Source organism: Protopterus annectens, chromosome 12.part0, assembly GCF_019279795.1.
Source record: "Protopterus annectens isolate FY-2018-M chromosome 12.part0, PAN1.0, whole genome shotgun sequence".
Taxonomy (NCBI): domain Eukaryota; kingdom Metazoa; phylum Chordata; order Ceratodontiformes; family Protopteridae; genus Protopterus; species Protopterus annectens.
Window position 1 is genome coordinate 941004255 of NC_056746.1, and position 25925 is coordinate 941030179.

Here is a 25925-nt window from a genome sequence, read left to right on the forward strand (position 1 = left end):
GCTGGTAACTATCCAAGACAACAACCAACATGGGTTCATGGATAGAAGGACATGTTAGATACAGCTGATCCAGTTTGATGACTGGGTTACAGATGAACTTGACAGGGGAGCACCAGTAAGTATAACTAAGCCAGTTGTTACAAGGGATGCGATAAATAAACTGCATTCTTATTCATATAAGTATTGAAGTGAGTAGATAACTTGGATCAAGCAGTCCTCATTAGCCATACAATTCTGTTTCGATATGTCTGTACTACAGGGGAGAAAACATTCTCCCAATTACAATAATAGTGATATTCATCATTTAGAAAATGCATGATTGTTGACTTTGTCTGAACACTGTTATGCTGTTTAAAGTAACATCTTGTCTCTAAGGTTATATTGCTTCATGCAGTCCGTAATAAATGTAAATCAGATCCCAGCTAACTAATGGAGGTACTTCACACTGAAACTTCTCCTTGCACTCAGCAGAAGATGCTATTGTTTGAAGAAGTCTAATACCATTTCCGTTAACACCCTTTGGTTTATTTTAGTGTCATGGACTCTGGGATGACAAAGACCTCACTGTGCCACCCTCCATGAAAAAGAAAATGAAGAATAAGAAAAAGGTTCACTCAGAAAATGAAGAGGATGAGGAAAATCCCTCCATTGTGGCAAGATGGCATTTACCTCAACACCCCTTAGGTTCCAAGAGTCTTTTCCATAGAAGAAGGGGGAAGGAAGAATCTTGTAAAACAGGTAATGTCAGTACACAATGGAATGTATGGATAGCTGTAATAGTAGAGTTTTCCATGTGGTATTTGCCACAAGGCCATGATTGTTTTCCTTTTGTTTCCAGTAGTTAAGTCATAATGCTTAACCTTGTCAGCAAGCAGTACATAATCAGATAATTTACAGAGCTTTTATTATATATTCTTTATAGTGCATGGAACACCAGGATTAGACTCTGGAATTGGGAAAAAGATAAAGTTGTTACTGTCATCCCTAGCATGAGACCCAATCTTAGCCGTACTTGGCGTGCTCAACAAAAGCTTGTTAAGGACACCTAGGCACTGTTAAGATCAGGTCTTTTGCTAGAGATTGAGAACGGAAAGTGGTGCCTGACAACAAAAAGTAGCAGAAGGTAAATGTTTTGTTCTGCCACACTTACAAATAACAAATGTGGCAAAACAAAGTGACAGCTTTTAAAACCATTAGTTCTACACAGGGGCACTTCATTTCTGCTTAGTATCTATTTGACAGTGGCAACAGCTCTGTCAGCTTTCAAATGCTTTGAAAGCCAATAAAACACTTTGTGCTTCTATACTTTTTTTTCTGTAACTGGTAGTACATGGAGCAGGTAAAGCTTCATACACAACAAAGAATCATGATTCAGTCTATGATCATAACTAGCTTTATGTGTTCACGACATGTATGTGAAGATTCACCTTGAGAGCTTGGCATCCATATCATGAACACATAATAAGCTGTTTATTATTGGACATCCAATCACAGTCTTCTGTGCTGTGCATGTTGTTAATTGATGACCAACAAGTTGATTTATCAATCTGCAGTATGCCTCTCAACATTTAAACAAGAAATCAAAACCATAAATAAGGGGGAGACAAAGGCCCAAAAACAGGGGCAATTTCTAAATATTGCTCTTACAAACTTGGAAAGTTGATAGAATAATAGGTTTTACATTAACATGGATTTTCTGAAGGGTATGAAGTTTGAAACTAAAATGTCAGTCACTATTTTCTGACTTTAGTCCTCAATGATTTGTTAGTGATTTGCTCGAAATCCAAAAATATAGGGCAAAAATCTGGACATTTTGTGAAAACAGGATAATTGAGAAAGTATGATCTACAGCCTTCTATTTAATGCTAAAATGAGACACATTAGCGATTCTTTAATTCCTCTCTCCCAAGTGCTATCCTTTTCTCCTCTTTATTTCCACCCACGTATATGCATGCATTCATATGAATAATGGTGTTGAAACTGCAGGCTTAATTTTTCATTTGAAGCAGTCAGTATTAAAAATACCAGTCATGCATTTCCCTGAGCATACATATTAACATTTGGTACTACATATGCAACTGTTAAAACAAATGGATATCATTTCAAAACCTGCTGTTCAATACAAAAGCATTTTTATTGTCTACCTGGCAATTGTCCTCGCAGATCGGCTTGATAATTTTCTTCCCACTTGTAGTAACAGACCTCCAGTTTACTTGTTTTATTAGGTGCTGCCTTCCATTTAAAAATGAATTTGATACAAGGGACTGTGAACTCAGCTACTTCCAAATTATATTCAGTTGACTTTAAGGTTACCATAAAACAAGTCATGGAGTATAAGGTACAATTGTTTATTACAGTGATAAAGTAGGAGAGTATATCACCATTCCACCAGCGTGAAACACTAATCAGTGAAGAAGAAATGACAAGGGACACAAAAGTACAATATAATGCAGTTTAATTGGTTGGCATTTTGATTTCTTTTTTGTCTGTCACTATTAAAGAAAGAACTGAAAGAACTACATCATCATATATAGCATGGCAAAAAGTAACTGAAATACTGGAGAGTAATGACTGTAGCAAATTATGATCAGGAAACAATTGTATAGAAAGTCAATTATATGCCAACAATAGACACCCTTGTAAATACTTTATTTTGGTTTTATTGTTTGATATCTGTTTAGTGGTTTTAGCCAACTTTTTAAAATAATTTGTAAATACTTCACTGCCATAAATAACCTGTATACGCGTCTTTCTTGTTTTTGGAAATGAATAAAAATATTTACAAAAAAAAAAAAAAAAAAGGTTGGCAAATCTGAATGTTGCCACCCTTTGTAGAGATCTCCAGTTTTACCCTCTTCTAAGCAGGACAGATTAGACACACAGGACTATTCAGCTGTAATGTAAATTCCTTAACGTTTATTCATAATATAACATAGGCTGGCATACTGTGTACTAGCTGCGGACAGAATATCACATCCAATGGACCTCAGAATTGAAGGAAGGCTGGGGCACTCAAGTACCTGCCCCAAGTTCCAGCTTGTAGGGAGACGCCAATCAGCATAATTATTTATTTTTATTTTCAAAAACAAAGAAAAGATGCTTACTTAACCTTTCTTTGTTCTCTGATTTGTTTTCTAATTGACATATGCATCCTGCCCCTTTCAATACTTTAAAAAAATCTACTCTGCACATCTTTATATTCTTAACATTTACATTTCACGTAAGGTACTTGACTCCTTAAATTAGATAGCTTCTGCTTTGGAGAGCTGTGTACCTAAGACGTATTTTCACATCTTACAAGGTTTCTGGGGTATGGAGTTATGACATTGATGTGAGAGTATAGTTGTTGTTACACACATCATGGCAACTATTTTAAAACATCCCCAGCTTTATTCCATGTAAAGGCTTTCATTGTGTGCAAATGTAGAACTTCCTGCTTTTAAGACAGAGATGTAGCTTAGCCCCACCCCTTCCGATCGTCAAGTAAAGAGCAAAAAAAGGACTGCTGCAGACTGCAGTACAATACCCAATCCAGGCCCGATTCCCCTCGCCCCAGCTTTTCAAGTGAATAGCAAAAATAAATAAATAAATCATCAGACCTTCACATTCCCATAGGCAGTCTGATCCTCTTGAAAACATCTCAGCTCTGTCTCATTTGGGTATCTTTGACTGCTCGTTTAAATGTGCTTCTATGTCTTCTTGTTATTTTCTGAAACTTTGCATTCCGTTTGACATATTGTCCCTATGTCTGTTGCATTTTGCTCCACTTCTTATTACTTTAGCCTCTTCTGAAGCCACTAGAAACAGCAATTTTGCCTTCTTAATCTTTAGATTTGGAATATATTGAGCAAGAACTGTTCAGGCACTCTATCATCCAATTTTAATACCTTAAAGATCTTCATCAACTCTACAGCATATTAATTTGGACTATTATTGAGGTCATATCTAGGTGGCCACTAAACCATGCAATAAAAATTGATGGTCTGAGCCATAATTAGCTCCAGGTCTTGTTTTTGCTGACTATATAGAGCTCTTACATTTCTGACTGTAAGGTATATATTCAGTATGACTTTAATATTGACCACCTGATGATATGCTTGTGTAAAGCCATCTATCAGCCTGCTGAATGAATATGTTAACACTATTGAATGATCTTGGTAGAAATCTAGTAGTCTATGTCCTTCTTCATTTTGTACTCTAAGGCCAAGGTATCCATTATTCCAGTTGTTCTTTGACTACCAACTTTAGCAGTCCAGTCTATGATGAATACGGTATCCTTTTTTGATGTTAGCTCCAGAATGTGCTACAGATCATTATAAAAATGTTTGACTGCCTCCTCTACAGCATCTGTAGTTGGAGCATAAGTTTTCATCATTGTAACTTTAAAGGTCTTACTTTGGAGTCTGACTGAAATCATTCTATCACTTTTTGGGTTGTAAATCAGCATTAATTTTACCATCTATCCATAACTCCCAATGAGACAATTTTCACACTGCTGGATGGCTAGCCCTGCTATAGTAAAATAAGCACTGATTTGTGATACCCTTTTATTAACTATGGCAGCTACTCCATTTATTCTGCAAGATTTTGGTCTACAGCAGAAGATCTGATGATTATCCAATGTAAATGACCTACTCCTGCCGCTTTTATTTCACTAATTCCAAAGTTGTCAGTGTTTTTTTCTGTCATCTTATCTTTAACTGTGTTATGTTTATCTTGGTTTTTAATTCTTACACAATCCATATTTCAGTTCTGTACAGTTCTTTGCAACATCAGACTTACCTTTAATCTCTGAGCAGCTCAGCAGATTGACATCCTTTCAGCTTTAATCGATCTGGGTAATGACTTCCATTCTACTCAGACTTGTTGTCTGCTTTCTCCTCTAATATGCTGGTTAATTTTAGACTGGAGGGTTTCATCTTTCTGCATCATTTGAATATGTCTCTGGTTATTCTTGTCCAGGGTCTTCTAGGTAATAATAATGGACTGGAGTTTCTATTACCTTCTCCACGGAACCATGTTTAGCTGCTGTCCCTCTCTCTCTGCCACGACCTGCAAATATTAGGTGCCCTTACATTGTGTGGATTATAACTTCACTGAGACATGTGTTTCAGTAATATCTTATGATTGTGAGAGTTGTACTACAAATAAGGCTGTGCACCAGAAATTCCATGCTTTTGAACTGTGGACTTGTAGAAAACTTTTGAGAATTCTGTGCACTGCAAGAAGATCAAAATAGAAAATACTTAAAGAAACCTGTACTATGAATAGCCCTTTATTCTTAACCCACATTGTCAGGTGCCTGCGATTAGAAGTTGTACCTTTATTTTATTTAATCATCACATCTACCATAGCAAAAATGCCAGGCTCTCCCCCTCCCACACCTCAGGGTACAAACCCTTTGTTCTGTCATGACATACTACAATTTTCCATTTCATAGAATTAATAAAAGTAAATTGTCTGCAGGTTTGTTACTGTGCTTAGGTTTGTAGTTAAATACATGCAACATTCCACTCACCAGAAATAAGAGCATTTCAGTCAAACAACCCCCTTTTTTCCATATAAAGAAACTAACTACATGGAAAAACAGTTTCGTTTTAGGTGTTTATAACCCTTTGCTGACCTCTGCAATATAGTCTCATGATGTAAAACTGTGAGTGATGACAACTATAAAAATTACAGTTTCTCTCTTTTTTAATTTCTCCAAGTCTTTTGGGTTTCTAATACCATGAAGAGAATGGAACCCATTCCTAAGTCAAAGTACGATTAAAGTTCATGAAATTAGTATTGTTTTAATCTTTGATGTCAGCCAGAAGTGCTCTTTGCAGCACCTGTAATATGATCGGAACTGACTGCTTCTGCAAGTTGTATGGAGTTACATGTATTGGTAATGTATCTAAGTACAACTGCAAATTTTTTTTATAAGATCCATTGGTCCTACTACTATTGAAACTGTCTGGGTATCCTTCTTCCAAATTGCCCTAGTTCCTTCCTGCAAATCCTGGTACTTTATGACTGTGTCTCTCTGCATGTAAGACACTGTAGTGACTGAGTGTAGCAATCTATATCTGGTTTTGGAGCCCCATTTTTTGAACTGTTGGTAATGGGTGATCCCATGTGCTATAGACATCATCATTTTCTATAATGTTTTGAGGCGCATGTTTCCAATGTTTTTCAGCTACTTCAATATTAAGTTTGCACAATCCCCAAAGCAACAGTCTTACCACATTATTATGCCCTTCAGTATACAGTCCTTCTGCCATTAGTATATCACAACCTGCAACAAGATGTGGGACTGTTTCCAATTCTATTTTACAAAACCTACATTTTTCTGTTTCTCCCACATGTTCAATGGACTTTGTAAACCAATGTGTACATAGCCCACTGTCATGAGCCACCAATATTAACCTTTCATCTTTTGGTTTAAATTCACCTCTCCTTAACCATTCCTGTGTTCGATCCTGATCAACATGAGGTTGTTCCAAGAGTTTTCTATACTTGTAGTTATATTTATGCATTTTCCACTTTTCTTGCCTTCTTGTCTGATCCTTCACCTTATATTCTTTTTTTTTTATTTATTATTTTTTTTGGCACATTCAGTTGCTTTCCTGATTTTTCTGGTTTGATTTCCATTCTCACTTGACACCGATATGCTTCTGCTAAATTAAGCAGGGAAGTCATATTAGACTTATTCTCCTAATGTTTTAAAACTTTCACTATGTTTGGACCTTATGAGGTCAGCAGATATGTATGTAGTCCTACAGCTGCAGATCTATACATGATTTTATAAATCATTTGATAAGCATGAAGCATTTTTCTTATTTTCCTGTCCAACTGATCCAATACAGTTTGGGGCCAGTTTTGTGTCTTTCGGCTTTTCCCGGTTAGGGGTCACCACAGCGGAACACCGGTCCGCTAATGATTGGTAGTTGATTTTTACATGCCGAGTTACAAGCCCTGACGCACAACCTTCAACGAAGGTACACCCATTCATGCATGTCTCCATGCAGAAGGTGCTCTAGCTGAAAATCGAACCGGAGAGCATCTTACTGTGAGGCGACAACGCTACCGCAGCACCACCACCACGGCCACTCCAAAACTGTAAGTTAGGAGAGGAAGAGCAAATTGATTTATAGGTTGGACTTTGTTCCTAGATGTCAGAGCTGTTTTCAGTATTAACTTTAGTCTTCTAAAATATTCCTTACAATGTTTTATTCACCCTTCTTCATATATTATTGTTGATCCTTCATCAGTTCCCAAACATTTATATACTTCCTTTTGCTCAAGTTCTTTTGTATCACATTCGTGTCCCATGCAGATGTTTTCTTGGTGTTGTAGCTTTCCTGCTTTAAAGGTTGCTTTTGCACATTTATGAAGACCAGAAGACATTCTTATATCGTCTGAAAAAGTTTTGACCACTTGCAGTTGTGCTTTCAGTTCCTCATCTGATGAACTACACAGTTTTAAATTGTCCACAAAAAGAAGATGAGAGGTCTTTATACTTTTTTGTTTTCTGGGAGCCAAATTGTAGCCATGACCTAATCTGTTAAGTAGACAGCTTAATGGGTTAAGGGCAACACAACAGAGCAGCGATGATAGTCATCCTGAAATATCCTCCTTTGAAATTTTATCCCTGGAATAATAATTTATCCTTTATCACGGCTTAACTGAAAAGTGGTTTGCCTCTGTTTCATGGTTGCTGTAATGCAATTGATTAATGTAGAGTGTATCTTATACATTTTTAAGCACTCTTTTATCCATAAATGTGGGATACTACCAAATGCTTTTTTGTAGTTTATCCATGCCATACTGAGATTCTTTCCCTTTTTACAGTTCTCCATTATGACTTTATTTAACAACAAATCATCCTTTGTTCCATATGACTTTCTTTTGTTACCCTTTTGTCCTATTGCCATGACTGAGTTTTCTTTTAAATGACTATAAACTCTGTCTGCATCAGTTCCAGTGTAAACCAAAAGAAACGGACTTGCTCGACGAAAGTATGATGGCACAAAACCCACAAAAAACGAGTATCCACCTGAATAATACTCAGCAAGGGTTTAATGAAACAAATCCACAAAGCGTAAAAAAGACAGTATGAATTAAGCGCTTTCGTTTGGCTCCTGCCAAACTTTTTCAAAAACAGTTATACATCACTTCCTGTTGTTTAAATAGATTAAGTCAGTGATGTAAGCAGTTAAATTCATTCAAAAAATTAAAGAAATAGCATGTCTTGAAAGCTTTTAGCAATGTAGAACCAATGCATAAAAATAATACTATAATACTGTAACAAACAATGCAAGTACTGTCTCTGTAAGCAAAACACTAAAATCTATGCTAAACAATTACTTGTGTGATTATCACAATTCTTTGTGAAATTGTGATAAAAAATCAAACTTAAATTTCTATAAAGTGTATAAAGCATACATAAAAAATACATCCAAAGAATACATCAAAAGAAGCAGCGTGTAATCAGTATATGAAGAAAGTATGCTCACCACTACAAGTCCTTATTTCAAACAAGTCCAAATTGTGTGGAATATATGCATTAATCCAATAAATGTATGTACATGGAAGTAAAACGTCCCTTAAATGTCTAATAATACTAGCGAATGTGCGCTTGTATATGAAAGCACTCAGCCCATATTCGTACGGTTTTTAAGCTAGCTTCTGAAAAAAATAATAAAAGTAATAATTATAGTTGTTAATTTATAATTTTAACATCATTCATGGAATAAATTAATAATTATCATTATTACTCATTGTATTTTTTTAGAGGCTGGCTTTAAAACCTCACTAATATGGGCTGAGCGCTTTTACACACAAGCGCACATTCGCTAGAATCATTAGACATTAAGGGACGTTTTATTTCCATGTACATACATTTTTTGGATTTATATCTACTATGATATTACCATTAATGTATTGTGTCTATTTTTAGAGACATTGTTGTGGGTCAACTAAGAAATTATTTGTATATTTATATAACTATTGGCATTAAGTATTTACAAACACACATATAATTTATAAATTTATATTTCGAACATCATTCATGGAACAAATTAACAACTATAATTATTACTTTTATTGTTTTTTTGTGTGATAATCACACAAGTAATTGTTTAGCATAAATTTTAGTGTTTTGCTTACGGAGACAGTACTTGCATTGTTTGTTACAGTATTATAGTATTATTTTTATGTATTGGTTCTACATTGCTAAAAGCTTTCAAGACATGCTATTTCTTTAATTTTTTGAATGAATTTAACTGCTTACATCACTGACAATCTATTTAAACGACAGGAAGTGATGTATAACTGTTTTTGAAAAAGTTTGGCAGGAGCCAAACGAAAGCGCTTAATTCATACTGTCTTTTTTACGCTTTGTGGATTTGTTTCATTAAACCCTTGCTGAGTATTATTCAGGTGGATACTCATTTTTTGTGGGTTTTGTGCCATCATACTTTCGTCGAGCAAGTCCGTTTCTTTTGGTTTTCGTTTGGTTTGGTTACACTCTTATTGTCTTGGTTTATGGTATGGACATGGCTGAGACGAAGGTTGAAACGGCACCTGAAATCATTTTGTGTAGCCTGACACAGCTTATTGAGAAGTTAACAGACAGAATTGATCGATTGGAGCAGCGTACTTTATCGCAAGGTTTAAATTTAACCCTTCATTGTAATCCTTTTGTAGACATTAACGGGACTGGAACTAACGAACAAATTTCTGGTCATTTACCATTGGACAGGCGAACCAGTGTAAGAGACAATGAACAACCATCTACCTCAGTTGATTTAAACACAAATAGGAAAAATGAAATTTCTTCGTGGTTAAATAACACTTATGGTTTTTCAACGACCACAAAGACTACTACAGGTACGCAAAAGTCATTTAATGACAAACTATCTGATTTAGACTATGTTCTCCTAAAGATCAAAAAATTACAAATGGACAATAATTACTTTTATGATTGCATTAAGAAAAGTATTGTCCCAAAGGGACTACGAGTTTGGAGATTCCCTACAGGGCTTATGGTTAATTCACCATTACACACAGATTTAATTAAATTGTTTGATAAATTCGGTATTGATTATATGAATTTAGTTATAGGTGACAACAAAAAGACAATTGATTTATTGACTGAAAAAGCTAATGAATTGAATTCCATTGTAAAAAATGATCCAGCTTTTAACAATAATGGCTTTGATTACCATCGAATTTTTAAATCAATTGATGAAAAAATGAAGATTATAAAAGATAGAAAATTTAAAAAACTTGAACGTGACATTAATTCTTATGGTCAAGGCACAGCGTATCCTGCACCCCCTTTGTCTCAACAATGGGGAGCGAAATTAACATCTAATGTTAGTGGAAACAGTAATAACATCAATAACTTTAACTCCAATACCATGGGTGACGACAGTGAATTTGAGGAGAATACTTTTTTAGAGACAGAGATGTTTCCACCCCTTCGGAGATCAGAAAGATTAATTCAACGGCAACAATTTTTTCAACACCAAAATCAGAAAAACTGGGGTCCACAGAATCAGACTTACACACATGGAAGTTTTTCCAGAGGGCGGAGCAACAACAACAGGGGTCAATGGAGGGGGCACTAGAGCGCGATATGTCGTTTGGTATGTCGACTAATCAGAAGCCCATTACGTACTCTAATACCACTGGTGATTTCAGTGTGTACAACTACTCTGATTTTACTTTTGATCACAATATTTGTGATTTGTTTTCACGAGGTCAGACGTTCATTCCTGGCAACAAAATGAACATGGTGTCTTCCATTATTGACTTGAAATTATTCATTAGAAAATTAAATTTAGGTTTATTATTTCACAACAACGATCAAGTAGTGAAACCATTATATGTTTCCAGTTCCTTTAACCCTCCTCTTCATCCAACATTGGACACATTTGAAAGAATATGTGAACTTGATTTTCATGCTCTTAATGCACACAGTAATAGGAATAAGAATTACAACTTATCAAGAAATGAGTATAGTACTTTAAATATGTTAAAGGAGGCAAAAAATATTAGATTCATAAAACCTAAGGGGGCGGGATGACTATATTCAATACTTATGACTACAATATTGCATTAGAAAAAATATTAAATAGTAAAACATACATGTTGAGTTCACTAAATGAACTAAACACGGCTTATAGACGCATTAGAGGTATCATCTATGATCTATTCATTGAAGGCCTAATTGACATAGATGAATTTAATTACTTGAATATTTGTCACCCCAGGACACCAACAATTTTTGGGGTGCCTAAAATTCATAAAGATTTAGAAAACCCCCCTTTTAGACCTATTGTGGATGCACAAGGGTCCATCACAAATCCTATAGCAAAATTTATTGATAATAAGTTAAAAAAGTATATACACATGGAAAAACATTTATTGAAAGATTCATGGGACTTTTTATCCCCTATTGGTTCTACTGAATACAATGTGAATGATATATTTGTCACTATTGACGTCAAAGATTTATATTCTGTTATTCCTCATGATACTGGCATAGATTGGTTTAATTCATTTTTGGATGAAAAGGGTCTAAATCAAACGAGTATTAATTTGTTTGATCAACTTATTGACATTATTTTAAGGAATCATTTTATAATTTTTAACAACAACATTTATTTGCAAAGTGAAGGAGTGGCTATGGGTTCACCGTGTGGAGGCCTTTATGCAAACATAGTAATGTACATGTGGGAGAAGACGTACATTTTTAAGTCAATATTTTTTAACTTTTGTAAAATTTATCTACGTTTCTTGGATGACATATTTATTTTATGGAATGGTAATAGTGATAAATTAGATGAATTTTTAAACTATATTAACTCAACAACTACATTTTTAAAATTTACAGCTACCATAAATTCCACTTCCATATCTTACTTGGATGTTTTACTGGAAAAGGACACTATGAATAGAGAGTTCAAATCAAAAATATACAGAAAAGAGACATACAGTAATAGTTTATTGCATTTTAATAGCTGCCACCCTTATACTCAGAAGAGAGCTGTTTTAAAGGGCCAATTTGTTAGGGCCTCTAGAATGATTAGTAAAAGAGATGACTTCATAGTTGAATGTCTTAATTTGTGCGACATGTTTAAAAATAGAGGTTATCCTGATAATTTAATATATAATATTATGAATGAAGTAGTTTATAAAAGAGACAATTTACATTTCATACCTTTATTAAATCAGGTAGACAAAACTATATTAAAAGTATCGAGTTCAAATGCAGTAAATTCTGACAACAACACTAATAATCATACTACAATGATTCACATTGATACCGAAACACCAAACAATACAGGAATGTTACCTTTTACTAAGAGTTTCATTACAACTTTTAATTCCGACAGCACTTCTATAGACAACATCTTAAGGAAGAATTGGCAGCTCATTAAGGCGGATACAACATTGTACTCTCTTTTTACTAATACTCCATCTATAGTGTACAAAAAAGGCATGAATTTGAAAAAACACTTGGAAAACACGTACAAAACAAAACTTGGGAAAACTTTTAGATGTGGTAGATGCAAATATTGTAAGTATGTATTTGAAACGAATGAATTGATGATAAACAATATTAAGATTTGTTTAAAGGAAAAAACTTGCTGTTATACAGAAAAAGTTGTGTATTGTGCCTTATCTAATGATTGTACCTCATTTTACATAGGTAAAACAGAAAGGAAATTAAAAGAACGTATAGGTGAACACATAAGGGCCATAAGAGATGGAAATGAATTAAATGCTTTAGCCAAACACATTAGTACAAATACATCGCACAACTTTAAATTTGTAGTATTGGATGTCCTGAAGGTAGACATCAGAGGTGGGGCCTGGCAATTATTATTAGAAATATGTGAGTTAGAATGGCAATTAAGATTGAATGCCAATTATTGGCCAGGTTTAAATAATTGTTTATCTATTGGTAGTATTTTAAAACTGAAATCACTAGTTAGATAAAGCGTTTCTTAATTTTATTGTTATTCAATAGAATATTTATAAAATTCATTAATTTATAAATTATTAATTAATTATTTAATTATTTAATTTTATATTTTACATCTAATATTAGACTTTTATAATTACATTAAAAATAAAATGAATATTCATATCGATATATTTCAAGGAATATTAATTAAAACTTTTATGGAATATTAACTCAATGCATTAATTAATTCATCCATTTATCATTTATTACGATATTACCATTAACATATTGTGTCTATTTTTAGAGATATTGTTGTGGGTCAACTAAGAAATTATTTACATATCTATATAATTTTTGGCATCATGTATTTACAAATACACATACAATTTATAAATTTATAATTTTAACATCATTCATGGAATAAATTAATAATTATCATTATTACTCTTATTGTATTTTTTTTAGAGGCTGGCTTTAAAACCTCACTAATATGGGCTGAGCGCTTTTACACACAAGCGCACATTCGCTAGCATCATTAGACATTAAGGGACGTTTTATTTCCATGTACATACATTTATTGGATTTATATCTACTATGATATTACCATTAACGTATTGTGTCTATTTTTAGAGACATTGTTGTGGGTCAACTAAGAAATTATTTGTATATTTATATAACTATTGGCATTAAGTATTTACAAACACACATATAATTTATAAATTTATATTTCGAACATCATTCATGGAACAAATTAACAACTATAATTATTACTTTTATTGTTTTTTTCAGAGGCTAGCTTAAAAATCTTACGAATATGGGCTGAGCGCTTTCATATACAAGCGCACATTCGCTAGCATTATTAGACATTTAAGGGACGTTTTTACTTCCATGTACATACATTTATTGGATTAATGCATATATTCCACCAATTTGGACTTGTTTGAAATAAGGACTTGAAGTGGTGAGCATACTTTCTTCATATACTGATTACACGCTGCTTCTTTTGATGTATTCTTTGGATGTATTTTTGATGTATTTTTTATGTACGCTTTATACACTTTATAGAAATTTAAGTTTGATGTTTTATCACAATTTCACAAAGATTTGTGATAATCACACAAGTAATTGTTTAGCATAGATTTTAGTGTTTTGCTTACGGAGACAGTACTTGCATTGTTTGTTACAGTATTATAGTATTATTTTTATGTATTGGTTCTACATTGCTAAAAGCTTTCAAGACATGCTATTTCTTTAATTTTTTGAATGAATTTAACTGCTTACATCACTGACTTAATCTATTTAAACAACAGGAAGTGATGTATAACTGTTTTTGAAAAAGTTTGGCAGGAGCCAAACAAAAGCGCTTAATTCATACTGTCTTTTTTACGCTTTGTGGATTTGTTTCATTAAACCCTTGCTGAGTATTATTCAGGTGGATACTCATTTTTTGTGGGTTTTGTGCCATCATACTTTCGTCGAGCAAGTCCGTTTCTTTTGGTTTTCGTTTGGTTTGGTTACACTCTTATTGTATCAGTTCCAGTGTATAGTTTATACATCATTGGAAGACAAGTTTCTGGTCTGTAGTTTTTACGATAGCTTGCAGGTTTACTCTTATGGAGAAGTATTGTTTTTCCTGTTGTTAACCAGGTTGCCATCTGTTTGGGTTGCAGATATAAATAGTTTTTACTCACGGCTAAATTTTCATGTAAAGATGTTAATACTTTTAGCCAGAAGTTAGGTACTGCATCTGGTTCTGGGATTTTCATATTAAAAGTTTTTCTTAACTTTGTTTCAATTTGTCTGTCTGTTACTTTATCCCATTTCATATCCGCTACCTTTGAACTTCTTATTCTTTCTTTTACTTTTTCTATCCATTTAGCATCTTTGTTATATTCTACAGGATCTTATTTTTTTATTAATTAATTAATTTATTTATTTATTCCAGTTTGATGACCGGGGAGGTCCACTGGGCTTAGGGAGCCCATTTTCAGTGGAGGCCCGGGGAGAAAAGTTCCACAATACAAAGTTTAATTACATGATTAATTACAAAGAAAGTTAGGATTACAAACAACAGGTAGCATTCAAAAAGAGAAAAAAAATATTTACAGTTTAGTTCAGGAGTAAAAATAGGCATATAGTATCATGGCTAGATTTTACTGTTTGGTTACATATATAATCAACAATTTAAAGTGAGGTTAGGAAGGTAAGAAGGTTAGCCTGGTGTAAAGAGGGAGGAGAGCTTTAGAGGTATGGTGGAAGAGTACAGTTGCATTTCCTGTTTAGATAGAGGTAAGAATGAAGTTGAGTTTTAAAGTTATTAAGGTTGTCACAGGTCCTCCGTGTGGTGGGCAGATCATTCCATTTTTTAGCTAGGGAAAAAGATAGCAGAAGCTGCCCAGCTGGGCGCTTGGGTTTTTGGACGGTAATCCGGTTTTGGTGGGTAGATATAAGGGATCTGAAGGGGGTATATGGTTGCAGAATATTGGACAGTGCAGGGCAGCTAGTAGGTTGGAACAATAATTTGTGGGCTGTGGTGATTTGGTGAAGGTAAAGTTGATTGGGGAGTTCAAGCCAATTTAGTGAGTGTAGGGAGGTGCAGTGATGAGAGGAGGATTTGGCATTGGTGGCGAATCTGGAAATTTTATTGTAACATACTTCCAATTTGGAGGTGAGTGTGGAAGATAAATTAGTGAGCAGAGAAGCGCCATACAGTAGAGAAGGAAGTAGATAGGTTGTGGCGAGAGTTAGTCTGGTGGAAGGAGAGAGGAAGTGGTTGTTTCTGTAAAGTAGGCCTAGTTTTATGTGGGTTTTCTTGATGTTTAGCTGGATGTGATTGTTAAATTTTAGGTATTCATCAATGGTTACACCAAGAAGTTTGGTGGAGGGTATGACCTCGATAATGGAGTTGTTAAGGCTGGTGATTTGGAGTGAGTTTTTGTCAATAGGGGAGGATTTTGAGGGAGAGAATAGAAGGATCTTAGTTTTGTTGGCATTTAGTGAGAGGTGATTTTGGAGCATCCAAATTTCGGTGGTTGAGAAGGCAGCTTGTGTTAGAAGTTGGAGATCTTTTACGTTAGGGGCACAGCAGATCAAAGGGGAATCATCAGCGTATTGCACAATTTTTGTATTAGGTATGGCTTTGTGGAAGTCGTTAATAAAGATATTGAATAGCAGTGGGCCTAGTATGGAAACTTGGGGTACTCCAGTGGGGGTAGGAAGGAAAGTGGAGGTGGTCTGGTCCCATTTCACGGCTTAGAATCTATCAGAAAGATAGCTGGAGAACCAGGAAAGAGTTTTTTGGGAGAGGTTGAGGTTAGACAGATGATTTAGTAGGTGGCTATGGGAGATGGTATCGAAGGCTTTAGATAAGTCTAGCAGAACAGAGGATACCATATTACCACAGTCATGAGCTAAATTGACAGAATGTAAGAAGGAGAGAAGGGCGGAGTTGGTACTGTGTCCTGGACGGAAGCCGTGTTGGGTAGGGGAGAGTAGCTGGTGTTTGGTAAGGAATGGCAGGAGTTGCAGGTGGATGCATTTTTCAAGAAGTTTGGAGAGTGGGAAGAGGATGGCTATGGGGCGGAAATTGGAGGTGTTACAGTTTTTGCCACCCTTGTGTAGTGGAAGAATAAATGCAGTACGCCATAGTTTGGGTACATAGGATTCAAGTAATGATCTATTGATCAGGATGCTGATAGGCAGAGCAATACTGTCAGAGGCTATTTTTAGGAAGGAGGAAGGAATGCTGTCAGAGGCATTGGAGCAAGGTTTTAGTTTAGCGAGAAGTTTCTTTATTAGGTTGGTGGAGATGGGTTTGAGTTCAAAAGTAGGGGGGGATTGAGCAGTAGGAGGTGGAGGGTTATTGTTGGTAAAGGTCTTGGTTAGCTCAGCAATAGAAGAGGTAATGAAGATGTTGAACATTGTGGCAATTTCAAGGTCAGATTTGCTGGTGTCAGGGCAAGGGTTGTTTTTTGTACCTGGCCTAAGGAGGGAATTAATAGAGTTCCAGAATTGTTTGGGTTTTTTGTGTGATTTACTTGTAGTTTGATGTAGTGAGACTTTTTGTCTTTAATGACTTGTTTTTTGGCTAGGTTTCTCAGCTGTTTATATTTAAGTAAGATTTCTGGCTGTTTATATTGGAGGTAAGCTTTCCAGGTTTTATCTCTTTGTAGCATATTTTTTTGGTATCTTTGGCGAGAAATGGGGTGGTCTTTGTTTTAACTCTTTTTGTTCTTATTGGTGCTAGGGACTTAAGGACAGTTATGAATGTAGAATTGAAGTAGTCAACGGCTGCATCTGAAGGAAGAGTTTTTAAGGGGTTCCAGTTAGTTAGCTTAAGGGATTCAGAGAAAGTAGTAGGGTTAAAGTTAGAGAGGTTACGGGTATGAATGAAGTGGTGGGAGTGTGGGGAAGTGGGTGTAGCCCGATGGGTGAAGGCAGGGAGGTGGTCTCCTAATGGGTCATGAATGACACCAGATTTTATGACTTTGTTAGGATGAGATACTAGCATCCAGTCTAGTATGGAGCCTGGGGGGTTGATTTTGTTAGGCCTAGAAATAGAGTTAGTAAGTTGAATAAAGTTAAATAGATTGATTGACATTGGGGTGAATCATTTTTATCCAGTCAATATTTACATCTCCCAAGATGTAGGTTTCTAGCTTAATATTAGAGGAGGCCCAGGAGAGGATGTCTTCCAGGGTATTAGTGTTGTTATCTGGAGGAATATAGAGGGAAATTATACAGATGCTTTTATCTTCAGTTTTAGTAGGCCAGTTAAAAGTTCAGTATTATTGAAAGAAGGAATGGGATTAGGATATGGAGCGACGGACAAGTGGTTGGAGTAGATTAGCCCTACACCACCACCTCTTCAACTATGGTGGTCAGAACGGGAGATAGAAATCCAGCAGGAAGGAATTCAGAGTCGCTTATGTGGGGTTTTAGCCAGGTTTTGGAGATGTCTACAATGTCAGGTGAGTTTTGATTGAGCCAGGCGTGAAAGAGGGTTAATTTATTATTTACGCTTTGGGCATTGATGGTGAGGAATTTGAGGTATTTATTGGTGGATTTGTTGGTGCTGTTAGGGTGGTTTGTAGGAGAGTAGTTTGGTCCTGGATTGGGGTGAATGTCACCAGCTAAGCAAAGGTGCATGAGAAGGGGAATACGTTTATTTGGTTTGCACTTAGATAAAGGTGGCTGGTAGAGAATAGGTTTAGGCTTGCAGTATTTAGTAGAGCTTGGGAAAAGTTTTACTTTTAAGAGAAGGATAGGGTGGGAGGGAACTAAGGAGGCCGAGATGTTGTGGAAGTAGGCTGTGGGGGGGGGGGGTGAAGTGGAAGTGGTGATGGGTGTAAATGGATGTAGGTGTAGGAGGTGGCATGGTAAAGAGGTAGTAGAAGAAGGATGAGGATAGATGCAGAGGTGAGGATGTTAGGAGGAAGAGTGAGCATGGAAGTTGAAGTCTGTCAGAAATGATAGAAAGGTGGGTAATGGGAAATTAGGTGGGAGGGGGGTGTGGTAGTGAGAGTCAAGTTTGTTGGAAAAGGGGGTGGAGGAAAGGTGTTTGGGGATTGGCTAGTGGAGAGGGAAGGGTTTTAGGAGGAGAATAAATGTAGGAGTACTGGGGGCAGGTGGAATTTGGGGGCAGGGTAGGGGAGCGGAGTGAGCCTGCAGGGCAAACGGAGTGGGATAGAGCAGTAGAGCAAAAGAGACCAGCTGAAAAAGTATCAGCCACTGCCGTTCAAAGTAGAGGTAGGTAAGTTATTTGGTGGAAGACAGTGAGGAAAAAAGGTGTTACATTTATGTGAGACCAAAAGAAAAAAAATATAGGGGAGCTTTGTTCCTTAGATTGTTTAATGTAGGGAGGGGGGGTGAATATCAGGGTTTAGGGAGCGTGGATTGGGATTTGGGAGACTTTGTTAAGTTACAGGCAAGTAGAGGTAATGTTGGACATAGGGGATTTAAAAGTGATACAAACTATAGGCAGAATGGGCGCTGCCACCTAGTGGAGAAAGGAAGGATAGCAGTCAGAAAAAATAATAAATGGGTAAGTCTCTTATAGACAAGTCTCTTATAGTTTATACTACATAGAGTTCTGAAACTAGAAATCAGTAAATACAGGTGGGAGGGGGGTAATAGCGGTCTGCAGTAGGCTGCTGATTCACACACATGGAAGGACAAGCTAACAAATAGGTAGTCTAAGATAAATGCGTCTAGTGCAAGGCTACATACATTCACTGGAAATAGTTATGGGAGTCCGCACTGAAGTTCTTTTTTGTATATGGCCCAGGCTAGCAGGCAGGAATATCCAGGAAAAAAACGACAGAGGTTTTGCAGGAGGAAGTTCTTATATTCCAGAGGCTGGGAGGGACCTTCAGGAGTGGAGTACTGTGAAAAGAGAGTAAAAACATATGAGTTTAGGTATTTAAAAGTAAAAGAGGAAACAGGTAGAGAAGAAGGAGATAGGGGAGGTAAGTGAGTAATATTCAGTAGAGGAGGAGGAGGTAGAAAGATGTAGGGGTAGATCTAGAAGAGGGGTATATATTGAGGGAGAGTTGGAGTAAAGAGGAAGAATGGAGAAAACAGCAAGGTATGGTTATAGGAGAATGCAGGAGTAGGCAAGGAGTGATGCATTTTTCCGAGTCTTAATTCACTAATATCAAATCACACAAGCCCAAGTCAAATGCAGTAACCCAGCTCAAATGTTGAGTAGGAGGATTACAGATTCCAATTGGTTAACATCAAATTTAGGCAAACAATGTATGTAATAATATGTAGCATACAACTATAAATTGCATAAAATGTCTAGACCCTATTTAAAGATATATCATGAACTATATATATATATATATATATATATATATATATATATATATATATGAACATCATCAATTCAGGCAGACAATACATGTAAAATGAAAAACAATACATATCATTTAACTATAAAACTGTATAAAAATGTCTAGGCACTATATAAAGGTGTATCAATACAACCAAGTAGAGCCAAAAAGCATAGCTTTCAAATATCAGGAAATATGGATGTAATCAAGATAAGCCACCATACAGCTATTCAGGTATCGCAATTAAGATCAACGCAATATCTTGTAAGATTTACCACTAAAGATAGGGCTCATATGGTGCCGAAGCCATATAGGGATTAACACAGAAATACCAGGCAGGTATACAACACTCTTGGGATGGCGTTCTTACACTAGCCACCATTTAATGTTCATTAGAGAATCTAGTGCTAAACACGGTATCCAGTTATGGCTCCTAATATGAGAGAAATAAAGCAGGCTCTTGTTTTATTTCAGTAAACGCCCATTGTTTAGCTTACTGAGCAGGTTGAGTGCTAAAACTACGTTAAGCATAGAAATGTAAGTAATCGCTCAACCGCTCACCAGAAATACTGACCCCACGGTAAAAGGAAAGCAGGCTCTGGTTCCTATTCTATCAACGCCTGTTAATTGACGTTCTTTAGTAAGTCGAGTGTGGAGACTGCGTAATCCCAGGGATGTAAACCTCACTCAGCATTCGTCGATAAGACTGACCCCATAGAATAGATAAGGAAGTGATTAGTTTCTATTAACGCCTAATAGGATGGCGTTCTAAGTAAAAAATTAATAGCAGGCTTAGGTTTGCTTTCTATCAACGCCTGTGAGGTGGCGTTCTTAGTAAAAAGGGAAAGCAGGCTTAGGTTTACTTTCTATCAATGCCTGTGAGGTGGCGTTCTTAGCAGAAAAAAATGAAAGCCGGTTACAGTTCACTTTCAGACAACACCTATTTAAAGGCTGAGTAAGACGAGTTATGAATCTGCATTATGCGCAGAGATAAGAAACCTTCAGCACTCGCAAAACAGATTGACTCCATGAGGCACTTACCAGCAGCTGGCTGGAAAGAATGCAGTTGCTGTTAAGGCACTAATGGAGTATTATGAGCCTGGTGCTGTAGCAAGGTTATGCTGACTAAAGCACATCCGTTCATCACAGTACATTACCAGATCGGCATAAAATGATATTAGTACTCATTTAGCATCAAGTTTAGCAGTAATAGCAATTAATACAAAGATCTGTTCCAGCAGCAAATATTATGCACTGTTTCTCTGTTCAGATACCTACCGGGAGGTGAATGAAGCAGCACTACCACGTAACCGGCTCAGGAAAAGAAGTGAAGTGGTGGCACCTAACCAGGAATTCTGAAAATGGCGCCAATGGTTCCTGGCATCTGGAAGTAAACTTGGGTGAGGTGATTTGCTGAGGGGGAGGGGTTAAGGACAGAGGGGTGAGATAGGATTGAGAGGGGTGAAGTGGGTGAGAGGAAACCAGGTAGAGGTGAGCAGCAGAGCGAAATAGACCAGCTGAAAAAGTATCAGCCACTGCTGTTCAAAGTAGAGGTAAGTAGGTTATTTGGTGGAAGACTGTGAGGAAAAAAGGTGTTACATTTATGTGAGAACAAAAGAAAAACAAATATAGGGGAGCTTGTTCCTTAGATTGTTTAATGTAGGGAGGGGGTTGATATCAGGGTTTAGACAGCGTGGATTGGGATTTGGGAGACTTTGTTAAATTACAGGCAAGTAGAGGTAATGTTGGACCTAGGGGATTTTAAAGTGATGCAAACTATAGGCTGAATGAGTTCTGCCACCTAGTGGAGAAAAGAAGGATAGCAGTCAGAAAAATAATAAATGGATAAGTCTCTTATAGATTATACTACATAGAGTTCTGAGACTAGAAATCAGTAAATACAGGTGGGAGGGGGGTAATAGCAGTCTGCGGTAGGCTTCTGATTCACACACACACGGAAAAACAGGCTAACAAATAGGTAGTCTAAGATCAATGAGTCTAGTGCAAGGCTACATACATTCACTGGAAATAGTTATGGGAGTCCGCACTGAAGTTCTTTTTCTTATATGGCCCAGGCTAGCAGGCAGGAATGTCCAGGAAAAAATGACAGAGATTTTTCAGGAGGAAGTTCTTATATTCCAGAGGCTGGGAGGGACCTTCAGGAGTGGAGTAATTCACTGGAAATAGTTATGGGAGTCCCCACTGAACTTCTTTTTCTTATATGGCCAAGGCTAGCAGGCAGGAATGTCCAGGAAAAAAATGACAGAGGTTTTGCAGGAGGAAGTTCTTATATTCCAGAGGCTGGGGGGGACCTTCAGGAGTGGAGTAATTCACTGGAAATAGTTATGGGAGTCCGCACTGAAGTTCTTTTTCTTATATGGCCCAAGCTAGCAGGCAGGAATGTCCAGGAAAAAATGACAGAGGTTTTGCAGGAGGAAGTTGAGTGAAGCAGCACTACCGCGTAACCAGCTCATGAAAAGAAGCGAAGTGGTGGCACCTAACCAGGAATATTTTTCCAAAATGTATCTATTTCTCCTTTTTTTGGTGGTGTTTCAATTTATTTTGCCTTCTTTCCCGATTCTCTATACAACTTTTTTGGATCATCGATAAATTGCTCATTTTGTACTTTTCCTTTTAAATTTATCTGCATATCTTCTAAGTTTTTCTGCCTGTGCTGATATTTTTAGTTTATTATTTGTGATAATGCACGATAGATCCCAATCTGTTCTGATACTGTCCATTGCTTTTATCACATCGATTTTTCTGAGTATTTTGTTGATCTGTCCCCTCTTCTGTACTGTTCTAACAGTGACACTTCTTGTCTTAATTGCTTTATAGTTTTCTCTAGTCGATAGTTCCATGATGGCATTCAATTTCTCCCCTTTCTTTCCATTACTACCCTGTGTTTTTGTGGTAAGACTTTATCTGTTATTAATTTAGATGTACAGTAATATATCCTATTTACTTCTGTTATATCACATGAATTTCTGTGAACAGTCCTAATTACTGTGTTCATTTGTTTTATCAAACTTCTAACTTTTTGGGTTTTATTGACTTTGTGTAGTCTGTTTTTTCTTTGATCTTAATATGTCTGTCCATCTCTATTAAATCAAACAACTGTTCTCTTAGATCATTTTATTCTAAACTGTGAGAACATTCTTTGTTCTCTATTTCCTACAGGCATTCTAGAGGAAGTTCCAGAGCATCTTACTGTGCCACATTCTCTTCAGTTTCATCTTGTGTCACTCATTGCTCTTTCATATGGGAACTCACTGGATTATCAATCCATAACATTGACTGCGTCAGAGTTGCCACAGTTTCCTGTTCCTTCCTTTGCTTTGCAATTCCAACTAAAATTTTTGTACTGGTTTTCTTTGGAGGGCTCCAAAGTATCTTCATATGGCACCAGATCAGATGTTTCTCACTCCACTGGTTTCCCCTTAATTTGCATATCCATTGCTCTATCCTGCCATGCTACTATCTAAGTTAGATTTTCTACGCTAAATCCTTCACTTCACAGGTAATCCATAACCTCAGTTTCTGTTTCTAGTGTATACTACTCTGTGTTTAACTGTAACTTAGTATAGTGCAATGTAAGCAAATGGAGCTTTTCTCCCAGGGTCTCCACTGAAAATGGGTATTACCCAGTCAGACTTTCCTGGTAAATTATGAAAAATAAATAAAAAAAAAATATATATATATATATATATATATATATATATATATATATATATATATATATATAATACTTACGTATTATCGCAACCAGATTTTGCGACCTCTTCTTCTTTCTTCACTTTTACTGAAATGGCCTCACTGAAGTGTGTTATCAAAGGGTAGACTGGCAGAAGGTCTGTTGGGGATATCGGTAGGGGTTTTAAAAAAACTAGTAAGACATAATTTTGAGGTGTGCGGGTAGCGTCCTTTAAAGACCTCCAGCATTGAATTCAGCGATTGCAGTGGTTGCGTCTGTGTACGTGTGTTGGGCTGAAAGGAATGCAGGAGTTAGCGTACAATCTGTGGAATGGATTACTTTGTACTGCAGTTCCTTTTGGTGAAGGACTACTACTTCTTTGGCTTTACCTTTTTGGTTTTTTTTTTGTTTTTTTGGATCATGTACGACAGTATTACGAAGGTTAGAAACAGGTTTGGTGGACTTAGGTAGCTTCATCATTGAAACAGCTGATAAATAATACAGGTTTGAAAACAGAGATTTCCTACTTCACCGACTACAGCATGTGGAAGGAACACGTTCGCAGTAGAATGGGACTCACTTAACTGACAGGAGATGCTGGCGGCAAAAGGGGAAACCTGTTTTTGAACCTTATCTTATGAGCTGTTTCAATGATAAACCTTCCTAAAAGTACAAAAACATTACAGAACACATGTCTCTAACCTTCATAACACTGCAGTGCTACTATTTGACCTAAACAGAAGCAGCCAGCATTAGCGCAAAAATCTGGTTGCGATAATACGTAAGTACTATATATATATATATATATATATATATGTATATATATTTCTTTAACTTCTCCATTACTAATCATCTTTTCTATTTTTCCTCTTTGTTTTCTTATTTTTTGTATTGTAAAATTTTCCATATTCAGATGCCTTTGCCTCTCTTTCTCTTCAGATATCTTTGGTGCTGCTCTTTTTATATTGATTAGTTTTGCTTTCTCCATTCTATAAATATTGAACCATATTAAATCTCTTTTCTTTCCTTTGTCCATATTTCTTCTTCATATATTTATTTTTATTTTCACTTGTTGATACTGGCACAATAATACTGATTAATATATCTCTGTTTATACCATTCTGAATTAATTGAATTCTGCTTTAATGTATATTTTCTGGATATATTACTGTAATCAAACTAGATTCCTGCTTTTATGTATATATTCTGTATATGTTACTATATTTACTATCTGTAACACTGTTTCTACTTCTGTACTAATTAATGTTTATATTTTTTCTGTATCTTGTTGGAGCTTTTCTCCCCGGGCATCCACTGAAAATGGGCTGTTTTAGGCCCAGTGGACTTTCCCGGTAAACAAATGCAATAAAATAAATAAATAAATAAATAAGTCTCCTGCTCCTCCTGTTTCTCCGTACTTGGAGGATTCGTTGTTCCATCGTGCTGTGATATAACCTGTGTTAGACTTTCTATATTAAATCCTTCACATCACAGATATTCCATAACATCATCTTCTATTTTTTTTAACTTCGACTTTACTAATCTGCTCTATATTCCCTCTTTTTGATCTTATTTTTTTCTCTGTGAAATTTTCCATATTTGGATTCCTTTGCCTGTACTTCTCTTTGAATATCTTTGGGGCTGTTTTTTTTTTATTGATTAATTTGGCTTTCTCCTTTGCATAAATATTGTACAATATCAAATCTTTCTTTCCCATGTCCATATTTCTTTTTTATACCTTTCAAAAATCTCTAGATTTTGTTCTTTATATTTTCGCATTTCTTCAGTTGCTTCTTTTTCCAAATGACCCAAGTTCTGTTGGTCTATATAATGTTTTTCATAAATCTATTGTATTAATGAACACAAATTTGCATTTGAAGCTTTTGATAGTATTTCTTGCGCAAGTATTTTTCTTTCCTCTAATTTCTCTCTTAATATTTTTGTAAGTCTTCTAACTGGAAATTCTGAGCTTCTTGTATAATAGTAACTGTACACAATTTCTTTCTTATCGTCAATACAACACTCTATCATTTTTATGGCTCTTTTTTGGCTGGCCTGGTTTTGTGGGGAGGTTTTGACTACTACTTCCTTCTACAACAGGGGGACCATCCTCCCCCTGAGCCTGGCCAAGCCCATTGTAGAAATGTTGCTATGTCTTGCGGATTCTACACTGTCATTCTTTTCTAGTGCTGGCACCAGTGCTCCTACCAGACTTGTGCAACCAGCTATATTGCTTATTTTGTAACCTTCTGTCTGTGATGTATGCTATATAAAATACAGTCTATATAAGTGTCATCTTGGTGAGATTTTGTAAAAAACAGGGTGTGCCTGATGAAGGTACTTACCAAGACTTGATTAATTCAGTTCCAGCAGTATCACTCTCCTTTGCTTGCTGATTGTATCATCTTCCCATTTCGACTGGCATAGATCATGT

The 25925-nt window shown here is 36.1% G+C and overlaps 1 protein-coding gene across 1 annotated transcript in view; it reads left to right on the forward strand.

The window, feature by feature from the left end:
- The window catches only part of LOC122816231 (piezo-type mechanosensitive ion channel component 2-like), a 1381906-nt gene that overhangs the window by 1090201 nt on the left and 265780 nt on the right, over window positions 1-25925 (forward strand). Inside the window, exon 40 of the mRNA XM_044088974.1 lies at window positions 534-738. Within this exon, the coding sequence (XP_043944909.1) occupies window positions 534-738 (205 nt within the window). The remainder of the gene's footprint in view (window positions 1-533; window positions 739-25925) is intronic.